This window comes from Notothenia rossii (genome assembly GCF_949606895.1).
Source record: "Notothenia rossii genome assembly, chromosome: 3".
In the NCBI taxonomy this organism is placed as follows: domain Eukaryota; kingdom Metazoa; phylum Chordata; class Actinopteri; order Perciformes; family Nototheniidae; genus Notothenia; species Notothenia rossii.
Genome location: NC_136901.1, coordinates 39,796,780 through 39,808,257, shown reverse-complemented (window position 1 = coordinate 39,808,257; position 11,478 = coordinate 39,796,780). Strand labels below are relative to the sequence as shown.

At 42.5% G+C, this 11,478-nt stretch overlaps 1 protein-coding gene across 2 annotated transcripts; it reads right to left on the bottom strand.

The window, feature by feature from the left end:
- Positions 1–1,500: 1,500 nt before the first annotated feature.
- LOC307033666 (uncharacterized protein) lies at positions 1,501–11,254 on the bottom strand. Of its 2 annotated transcripts, none has more exons than XM_079672205.1 (2): positions 10,765–11,254; positions 1,501–2,933 (listed from the first exon to the last, which is right to left on the bottom strand). In XM_079672205.1, exons 1-2 carry the CDS (start codon positions 11,012–11,014, stop codon positions 1,957–1,959), a joined length of 1,227 nt encoding a protein of 408 aa, XP_079528331.1. In that variant the 5' UTR covers positions 11,015–11,254; the 3' UTR covers positions 1,501–1,956. The 2 variants fall into 2 exon arrangements, with proteins under 2 accessions (XP_079528331.1, XP_079528332.1); XM_079672206.1 differs by having other exon boundaries at positions 1,501–2,906.
- Positions 11,255–11,478: the final 224 nt, after the last annotated feature.

Here is an 11,478-nt window from a genome sequence, read left to right as displayed (position 1 = left end):
AGACTTTTGTGGTTTCATGTATTTTGCTTTTCTGCTCCCCTCAGATAATACCAGCCGTGTGTTTGCTGTGTTTGGATCCAGTGTGATCTCCTGTGAACATTTGAAGAACCCAGCTCTGGAGGTGGGCTCTGCTGCTGACGGTAAAACATCCACTTCAGTCGGTGAGACGTTTGTCCATTCCTCTCTCAGGACGTCCTGTAGTTTGTCTCTGACTGCTGACAGGGCCGCCGTCACGTCCTCAAAGTAGCTCAGAGGACGGATGTTGATGCTGGAGGAGTGTGTAGCTTCACTGAGGGCTGACAGTGAGGGGTAGCTGTGCAGAAACTGGTTGTGATCCTCTGTGTGAGACAGCAGCTTCAGCTCAGCGTCTGTCCTCTTCAGCTCCAGCATAGCAGTGATCAGCAGGAGCAGCTTGGAGTCCAGTCTTCTCCAGCTCCTCCACTAAAGCTGATAGCATGGTGTTTTCCAGCGGGACAGGCCTCGGTGTGAAGCTCTGCCTACACTGAGGGCAGCTGTGGATCTTCGTCTCATCCTCTCCGTCCCAGAAGCCTTTAATACACTTCATGCAGTAGCTGTGTCCACAGGGAGTCGTCACCGGATCCTTCAGTAGATCCAGACAGATGGAACAAGAGAAGGTCTCCCGGTCCAGCTGAACTCCTTTCTGCGTCATCTCACCTCTCAGTGGCAGCGAGTGTCTGAGTTTCACTTCCTGAGAGCTGAAACTATGTGAGCTGTGATCTGATCAGCATGTGTGTGAGCAGTGAATGTGGCCTATCAGCTCTTGTGCTTTACCCACATGTTGGTTACACCCATCCTCCTCAGCGTGGATCTGAAGGACAGGAATTTACAAACGGAGCCTCGCTTACAACCTGCTCTACATTTGAAAACAGTCTTCAGCTGTAAAGTGTTTGTTTTAAATTCAGGCTTTTGTAGCACACGGCTCCACACTCATGGTAGCAGTGGTGTAAGAAGTATTCAGATATTCTACTAAAGCAAAAGTACAAATACTACAGGGTAAAAATACTGTGTTACAAGTAAAAGTACAGAAGCATTGGTATCAAAATATTCTTAAATTACCAAAAGTATGTGTGTTTTATCACAGTTAGTAAATGTAGAGCTAATTTGAATAACCTTATATCCTGCTGCTGGATATCTTATCCCCTATAAATAACTGTCAAGGTGTATTTAATAATTGATTTATATTTTTGAATGATCTAATAATCTATATCTACCTAGTAACTAAAAGCTGTGAAATTAATGCAGTGGATTAAAAAGTACAATACTGTCTTCTAAAATGTAGTAAAGTAGAAGTATAAAGCAGCATAAACTGAGACGTATTGGCATCAACCACTACTTTCTGTGCGTAATGTCCCATTTTAGAATCATATATATTGAATTACTGGATTATTTCATTTTTTATAGATTAATGTGTTTGTTACATCCCTAATAAAGTGTAGGGAAATGGAGACAGTAACAAACAACAATCAATAACAGTCAGGGTGAAAGAGAACACAAGTTTATTTATTTACACCAGAGAAAATGCCCAGCTGCACAGGCAGGAAGTGATCAGCTGATTATCAGCAGTGAGAAAAAGGGGAAGAAGAGAAAAGAGCAGGAGGAGGGAAGGTCAGTCCACCTTAAATGAGCAGTGGGTGATCAGCAGGTGAAAGGTAGGACACAGGAACTTGGTCCTGAGGAGATGTAACAATTATTAAACAAGAAATAGACGAGTCAAGGAGTCAGAGAAATGAACTTTTCTGATTATTAGTGAATCGATTGCCTGCGGGTGAAATCAGGCTTAGGCAGTAACGTATTACATGTAACGGCATTAGGTCATCAGGATACAAAATAGACAAATGTATTCCCTTACAGTTACAGAAGCAGCTGACGACCAACACACTTGTGTCTTTTGAAACGATTACGCCAATTAAATATTTTGTCACAAACTCTGCAGCTCTATTTTTCCTCCCCTGTGTGGACTCTCATGTGTGACTTTAGATGTCCACTATGTGAAAAAGCTCTCTTACAGACTGAGCAGCTGTGTGGTTTCTCTCCTGTGTGGACTCTCATGTGTTTCTTTAAACTTCCACTCTCTGAAAAAGCTTTTTTACAGACTGAGCAGCAGTGTGGTTTCTCTCCTGTGTGGATTCTCATGTGATTCTTTAAACTTCCACTCTGGGAAAAAGCTTTCTTACAAACTGAGCAGCTAAAGGGTTTCTCTCCTGTGTGGACTCTCATGTGGTCCTTTAAATGATCACTCCGTGAACAAGCTTTCTTACAAACTGAGCAGCTAAAGGGTTTCTCTCCTGTGTGGACTCTCATGTGGTCCTTTAAATGTCCTCTCTGTGAAAAAGCTTTTTTACAGACTGAGCAGCTGAATGGTTTATGTTCAGCACTACGTCGTGGATCACTGACAGATTCATGTCTATTTTTCAGTGAGTTTGAGCCTGATGCAGGTTCTCTGGTCTCTTTCCAATCAGCACTGTCTTCAGTGTCAGATTCAGAAGAGTCTCCAGGTTCAGGTTCAGAAGAGTATTCAGTGTCAGGTCCAGAAGAGTCTCCAGTGTCCTCCTCAGTCTTTGGTTGTAAACTGCTTTCTGGATCTGAGTTCCTGGCTGGTTCTGGTCCTCGACAGTCATCTCCATCAGCTTCTGTTTCCATGTGTTCAGTTTGTCTTTGATGAGGCTGAGAGGATTGAGGTTTCTCTTTATCATCTTCACTCTTCACAGGGTCAGGAGTGAAAGTGGACTTGGTGATATCAGCCTCCTCCAGCTCCTGAAGCTGCTCTCCCTCCTGTTCCTGCTTAATGTGTGGGGGGGGCTCTGGGTCCTCCTGGTCCAGACTGGTGCTCCATTCCTGCTGTTCAGGGCGAAGCTCTTCTTTAACCACCACCAGCTGCTGGACGTCTGCAGGAAACACACAGTCAGAACAAACTGTTAAGTGTTAGCATTTACAAATCTAATCACCATTACAATTGGAGACATTTTGCAGCCCTAGTTAATGCCTTTGTTTTTATATTTTCACATTATCTTTTTTAGTCCCACCTATTGTGTATTTGTGTTGGCTCAATTCACCTCATGTAGCCCAGCCCCTTTAAAAATGAAAAAGGTTTTTTTGTTCTGGCGTAGCACTAGTCACAATCTAAGCAATGAATTGTATTTGAGATCGTTCACAGATACACTACGCCTACAGTATAGAATTAAAATCCTGCATTCAAACCTTATTTTACGGCACGTTCTTATGTAAAAGTAATGATGGTGCAGTAAAATGTTCCCTGTTTTGATTGGACAGATTGGGACATTTTTCAGGAAGGTTCACTAGATGAAATAACTACTGTTACCAATGACTATATCAACGTCTGCGTAAAAGTAGTTGTGCCCACTAAAGAAATACAAATCTATCCAAATAATACATCTTATGTGACTGAGGACATTAAAACCGTTATAAATACCAGGAAAATAGCTTTTAAAAAAAAGACTATGGAGCACTTAAACAGACAGAGAAAGAACTGAAAGTCAAATTGAGGGAATCAAAACTGGCACACAGAGAGCTTTTAGAAAATGCTTTTAAAGCCAAAAAACCCCAAAAGGTATGGGACACCATGAAAACCATGACAGGAATGTCATCCTTAGCTAAATCTATTGTGACGAACAATGAGTTTTGTTTTGCTAACGAACTAAACACGTTCTTTACCCGTTTCAAGTCACTGGATCATTCTGCAAAGTGCACTGAAATGCTCGAAACAATAATACCTGCTTCCTCTGACAAAATTACCATCAGTGTCGAAGAGGTCAGAAAAAAAATTCAGTGCACCAACACCAAGACAGCGGCTGGGCCATATGGGTGCAGCGGTTTGTCTGCTGAAAACCTTTTTCTCTTAATGCATTGCATAAAGATCGGATCGGGAAAAATCGGTATCGGCAGATTGTCAAAATCAAATGATCGGAATCGGATCGGGAGCAAAAAAAGGTGATCGGGACATCCCTACTGATAACAATAGGCGCTTTCACACCGCAGTACTTTTCCCACAAAGGTTCATGAGAACTTAGTTCATCAGAACTCTTTAGTTCTGATGAACTAAGTACAGATCGCGTTCACACCGGAATAAGACCCTGGGGGTGGATTAGGCAAATGAAGCCGCTGACGTCACTTCTTCTTTTTCTGCTTTGGGTTTACTGGCAGGCCGCAAACCACTTCACGGCGTATACTGCCGCCCAAAATCCCCGGCCGGAAGTCCCCGGAGTTGGGGACTGGCCTTCCGAGTAAATCACCAGAACGCCGACACCTCCTCATCTCCACCGTTCCCATGTTTTATTTTGTATTACCATAAGTTAGTCTCTCTGCGTTTCTGCGCTGGGCTAATGCTAATGCTAATAATGCTAATGCGAGGATAATAAAATGGTTGCTTCACAACACCTTTTTTGAGTTTTACGGGGCGTGGTTTGCAATCCGCCCAGCCAATCAGAAATATAGCTCTTTTGTCACAAGAGAGCCGCATGAGAGTCCCTGCTCTCTAGCAGGGATGGAAAAGGGGGTAAAAAGGTTCTCATTAATTAATTTTAGTTCCGGCTCTTTTTGGTGTGAACGCGACATTTCGGAACTATATTGGAACTAAAGTGGGAAAAGTACTCCGGTGTGAACGCGGCTATTGCTCTTGAGATCAACACCAAGAAAACTGAGGAAATCATTTTTGGCTCACCATCTGACTCCCATAAAGTCCCAATTGTCATCCATACAGATGAAATCAAGCAGGGAGTTTCATACAAATAGGTGGGTGTAATGATTGACCATCCACTGTCATGGAAGGATCACATTGAATATCTGTGCAAAAGGACAAAACAAAGAATTTATTTTCTCCGCCGTCTTAGGTCTTTTGGGGCGAGCAGAGAAATTCTTCTGTTGTTCTTTACATCTGTGATATTGTCTATTCTGCAGTACTGCAATACTACCTGGTACAAATGTTTGTCAACAGCTTTAAAATCAAAACTGCTCCACCTGTTAAAAATCTGCTCAAAGATTGTTGGTCAACCCTGTCAGAGACTCTATGACTCAGCCTATCATAACAACCTAGTGAGGCTGTCCAACAACATCATCTCTGACCCAAACCGTGTTCTGAAGAAAGTCAGACTGAAGCACTCCTTTGTGCATCAGACAATTCTCACAGTAAATACAGAGCTAAATCCCAGATCAAATGCACGCTGAAGGTTCTTTGAGCATGTTTTCTCTCACTGATTGTGCTGTTATGTTAAATGTTTGTTTTTGTGTTTCATGTATTGTGTCTGGATACTTGTCTGTTGATGTTGGACATGGAGCTGCTGTGACGCAAGTCAAATTTCAGACTTGATCTGACAAATAAAGTAATATTGTATCGTATCGTATGTCAGTGTTTAATTTATGTTGTTTCTTGATTATTTTGTATGTTGCATTTTACTGCTGTACATGTTCAAAGTTGCGCTTGTATAAATGATTATAGATGAGGGAACCTGCTAAATATTAAAAAGTGTGTGTGTTTTCTATATACAGTACAGTACCAGTCAAACGTTTGGACACCTTCTCATTCAATGTTTTTTGTTTGTTTTAATTGGTTTCAGTGTTTACCCTATATACAAATAGTGGCGGCGCAGCTATATAATATGTACGATGTAGCACCAGAGGAAAGAATACACTGGACCGAGTGTATTCTAACCTGAAGCATGCCTACAGAGCGGTACCACTCCCCCATTTAGGTCTATCTGACCACCTCTCACTGCTTCTCATCCCAGCTTACACCCCCCTCAGAAGTAACACCAAGCCGGTGGTCAAATATATCAGAACCTGGCCCGAGGGGGCACTCTAACAACTGCAAGACTGCTGCGAACACACAGCGTGGGACATATTTGAACAGACAGACTTGGAGGAACACACAGAGCCCTTCTTATCCTACATCAAGTTCTGCACAGATACTGTAACTGTGGAAGAACGCATACGGGTCTACCTAAACCAAAAGCCATGGATGACAAGAGCAGTGCAGTCTCTCCTGAGTTCCCGTGACACAGCCTTCAGGACGGCTTGGCAAGGGAGAATCTGAGGAGAAGCATCAAGGCTGCAAAGGAGGACTACAAGGAAAACGTGGAGGAGAATCTTGCTCATAAAAACTAGGCTAGCAGACCCCCCCACTTTTATACTCTGCCCCTGCCCCTGCAAACTACCAGCTCCATACCACCTCCCACTCTCAAAGAACATCAGGTGACGCTGAGGTCTGTGAATCCTGGAAAAGCCGCAGGACCCGATGGAGTACTCGGCAAAGTACTCAAAGCTTGTGCTGACCAGGATATTCAACCTGTCCCTGTCACAAGCTTGCATTCCATCCTGTCTGAAAACGGCTATTATTCCTGTCCCCAAAAAGACACCAGTCAGAGAGCTCAATGACTACAGGCCCATAGCCCTAACAGTGCATGACATTAAGGATTTTGGGATTTGGGCCCTGTGGGCCATCTCAGCTAATTTACAGTTGGCCCTGAGCCCAATAGAGATTGCCCTGAAAAATGCGTGCGGACGAAATGCCACGAAGGGTTTGGGGGTCCTCCCACTAGAGCATTTCGATTTTTGCAGGTCTTAGATCTATGCCGTCTAGTGCATTCTCTAGACTGAATTATAAGATGAACCAGCACAATATTATATTGTACAATTTTATTCTTCATTTCACTTGTTTGTTCTTGTTTGTGTTTGCTCGCTTGCATGCCCTGCATAGCTATAAGAAATACTTAAGTTGTTGGTCAAGACACTTTCCATCTGATGAAGGCAAATGCCTTCATCAGATGTAAAAAAGTAGAAAACATTACATTCAGTTGTAACTGCCAAAACAAACATTATTTACACTATTATGGCCCCTGTTCAAAATGTTTGTAATGTTATCTACTGTAAGTTGGTCGAACGAATACCTCCTCATCCGGAAGCTGACCGAGCAGCAGTCGAGAGGAGCCGAGCGCATCTGCGAAGCATACAAAATGGCGACGTCAGAGTTCCCGGGTTATGGCCAGAAAGGATCCGTCTAGTGTAAATATGACGTCACGTTCTCGTTGTAACTCTCGTTGTAATCGGAGCGGCTTGGAAACACATCTACAGCAGTAACATGATGCAACATACACATTAATGCAGCAGCAATATTAATAGAGAAACATCAGACTTAATAGTAAAACACTGCAAGGGAACATTGTATTGCACCAGGGGCTATCTTGGGACTTTTACTGCGACAACGTTGACTTGCCTGTGAATAAAAAATAAACCATAGTGTTGGTGATCTACAGTGTTGTCATTCTTCTTTGAACACCAACAAGACCGCTAACACCCTATTTCAACAATCACACTCCCTGTCATTGGCATAATTAATAGATAGTTTAGCTTCTCACCATCATTTGCTGTGGCCAACTGATGTTAACGATCGTAACTGAAAGGCTGCCTGCCAAACGTAAACATTCAGCCACGTGACATTCAGCCAAACTCTCGCGAGAGTTTTACACAAGACGGATCCCTTCTAGCCATAACCGAGTTCCCGTTGGCCGGCAAAATCTAAATCTCTTCGGTCACAATAATTTCCCTTTAGCACAATACCGCTTCAGTTGCGCCACTTATGTGACAGACAAGAAGAGTATGTGACAGACAAGAATAGTCAATTCTAATGTCTAACACTTAATGTGGAGAAAGAGATGTCCTGTATGGGTTGATTGTGCGTTGATCTGTTGGTAATGCCTCGGGGTTCCGGTAGGCATGTAAACAAATGCATAATGCTGCGCTATACTTTGTGGCCTCACCCAGTTGCATAGCGACACTTATTGTTTAGGTGTCTTTTAATAAGCAGGTAGTCCCATCATTAGCTAGAACTAGCTAGATCTGATCAATATGGACATCAACGCGAGTGAAGTCTAATCTGACGGGAGAGAGAGATCAGCTGCTGCTGATGAGTCGACACGCAGTTCTGCATGATCACATGCAGCGGTGAGCGGACAAAACACACACCTCAGGTTAGAATATCACACGTAGCTATTTTAATTACCTCTCAAACTACCGTAACTAGTTATAGATATGTTTAGTTTTACTGTCGGCTCACTCATTACTGGATCGGCGAGCTGCATGATACTGGCATAATAGATTGCCCGATTGGGCAACCAGCAGGTGAGGCTTCATTGCCCGAGCTAAATACTAGATGGCCCCGGGCCATCGGGCAGCCCTTAATGTCGAGCCCTGCCTAACATCAGCGGTGATGAAATGTATCTAAAGACTGATAGCCGACTACATCAAAGCCAGCCTCGCACCCTCCCTCGACCCTCATCAGTTTGCCTATAGACTATATAAGGATGCCGTTTGTCGATTTTAGCTCAGCTTTTAACACCATCATACCTGACATACTAGTGGAAAAACTGTCAAGCCTAGGTTTCCCCTCCATCTTATGCGCATGGATTAATCATTTCTAGGGATGTCCCGATCACCTTTTTTTGCTCCCGATCCGATTCCGATCATTTGATTTTGACAATTTGCCGATACCGATTTTTCCCGATCCGATATTTATGCAATGCATTAAGAGAAAAAAAAGAAAAAAAGCATTCAAGTTGTCCCTTAAGGTTATTTTTTTATTTAAATTGGATATTCTATCCAACATGGATATAGCTTCTTTTTTTTCACAGCAGCATTGGATCAGTTCAGTTATGCAGCATTGGATCAAAACAAAATAAAGCTTATCAGTACTCGTTAGCTTACTGCTACAATTAGACACTGCGCCCTGCCCACTCTGTTGCCAGATTTGAGAGAAATAGGTCTATGAAAACAAGCCCCAAAGAAGCAACACAAACATGATGTTGTGTAATTTGAAACCAAAACTAAGGCCTCAGGATGACTTTAAGACTTGAAGATGGTCATTTTTGTTTTGTAACATTGAACACAAAATAAAAAATATATATATTAAAAAAAAAAAAAGATCCCGATCCCCGATTTTTTTTCTCCCCATTCCGATCTTTTGAAAATCACGTGATCGGCTCCGATCCCCAATCACGTGATCGGATCGGGACATCTCTAATAATTTCCTTACAGACCGTCCTCAGACAGTGAAAATAGGCCCCTCCTCCACCCGCACCCTCAGCACTGGCTCCCCGCAGGGCTGCGTGCTGAGCCCTCTACTCTACACTCTCTACACACACGACTGCTCTCCCATTCACCCCTCCAACTCCATTATCAAATTTGCAGATGACACCACTGTGGTCGGCCAAATATATAAGGGAGACGACGAGTCGGCATACAGAGGCGAGATCCTGAAGCTGTCTGGGTGGTGCTCAGCTAACAACCTACATCTGAACACAAGCAAAACAAAATAAATCATCATAGACTTCAGAAAGCACCGTCCAGAACCCGCCCCCCTTCACCTCAATGGAGAGAGAGTGGCGAGGGTCTCCACCTTTAAGTTCCTGGGGGTTCACATTTCGGAGAGCCTCAGCTGGACAGCACACACCACTGCAGCAGTTAAGAAGGCCCAGCAGTGACTACACTGCCTGAGGGTGCTTCGGAGAAACCGACTGAACAAGAAGCTGCTGATGTCCTTCTACCGGGCGACCATCGAGAGCGTGCTGTCATACTCCATCTCGGGATGATATGCAGGATGCTCAGCTGCGGACAAGAAAGCCCTGGCTGACCCCTGCCTTCTCTGGAACACATCTCCACCTCCCGCTGCCCCAACAGAGCTAACAAAATAATAAAGGACAGCTCTCACCCAGGTCACAGAGTGTTCTCTCTCCTGCCTTCTGGGAGAAGATACAGGAGCTTCAAGTCACGGACAAACAGACTCAAAAACAGTTTCTACCCCTGGGCCGTCAGGCTGCTTAACCACCACACATAATGCAATAACCGTAACCATTCTCACACATACACATCTTTTTAAATGCACTTTATATACAATTTGTATATCAATATTTGTAACTATGTATTCCCCCGTATGATTGTTTATGTTGTATGTACTATTGCCGTGTTTTTTAGTGTTATGTATGTGTTTGTATTTTTTGCTCACCGGGACAGAGTTGCAGTCTGAATCTCCTTATACTCTGTGTATAATGACAATAAAAGGCTTTAACTTTAACTTAAATATATATACAGAATATATTATAAATACATGTTGGCAATAATTGATGGATGAGATTTTACATTAATTTATATTAATGTTTTAATTACTTAATGACCTTTGTAGTAGTTCCCCTATTCTTTATCAAGTAACATTTTAGATGTGTTTAATTTATTATTGAACGTGTATTCATTGATTTCTTCATGAATTATTCTCGCGCAATTTGAATTAATCCAAAGTATTTGTTTTCATTTGCTTTTACACATTTAAAAAGAAAAGGTGAATAAAGAAGCACATTAAAACTAAAGTATCAATGTATGTCAGATTTAACCAACTAGTGCCTACATGGGTAATATTTAAATCAGTACATTAAATGGCATATTATTCAATGTATGTATTTTTATAAATATATTTATTTTGGTAGGTTTGCTCTTCCGTAATACATTTTAATTATTATAATAAAGTAGATGTGTCTAATAATACTTACATACTTTTACTTAAATAAGATATGAATGCAGTACTTTAACTTGTAATGGAGTATTTTCACAGTGTGGTGTTTGTACTTTTACTTCAGGATCTACTACCTGCAGCAAGTGCTGATAAAGGGTCTAAAGTGTTATTAATGTGATAATAAAGTGCTACTGAAGAGTGTAAAGTGTTGATTAAGGGTAAAGGGAACTGACCTGCTCTGTGTATCCGAAGCTGAGGCTGTAAAACAGCGTCCAGTAGTTTCTGGAGTCTCTTGTTGTCCTCTTTGGAAAGAGACAGCTCCTCCTCGAGATCTGCTATGGTCTTTTCAAACAGAGCATATAGCTCTTCAGCAGCAACAGTGAGTCGCTGCTTCTTCAACGACAGCAGCATTTGGACTTTACTCATGTTTCCTAGATCACCTTTTCCTGCAGACTCCGTTAAACACACCGTTTCTCTCTCCATCAAACTCTTAATCGGACTAGTGTTGCTAACGTGTTTCCAGCTAGCATGCTAAGCTAGCTCCGATAGTCCGATTTAAACGCTCCAGAAAAAAGAGCACACAGTCCATTCAGAGGTTTATCCAAACACACAGATGATGGACCAGTAGAGCTGGAGCTCACACACACTTTCTCAGGAACACAGATTGAACCGTAGAGACGAGACGCCACGTGGATCCAGGTTCAGGTTCTTCTTCTTCTTCTTCTTCTTCTTCTTCTCTTGGTTTTTGGCAGATTGCAAAAAGCTTTAAGGTGCATACCGCCACCTACTGTACAAGAGTGTGTTTCACCATATCATCCTATCACCACTTGTGGAATTATACCACTGTATTTACAAATTCTTCCAATCAATCCTGTTTCACTCAAATACTTAAGAATGGCCTTCCTGGTAGCTCTTACCCCCTCACCTTCTGTTCCCAGGGTCCCCAT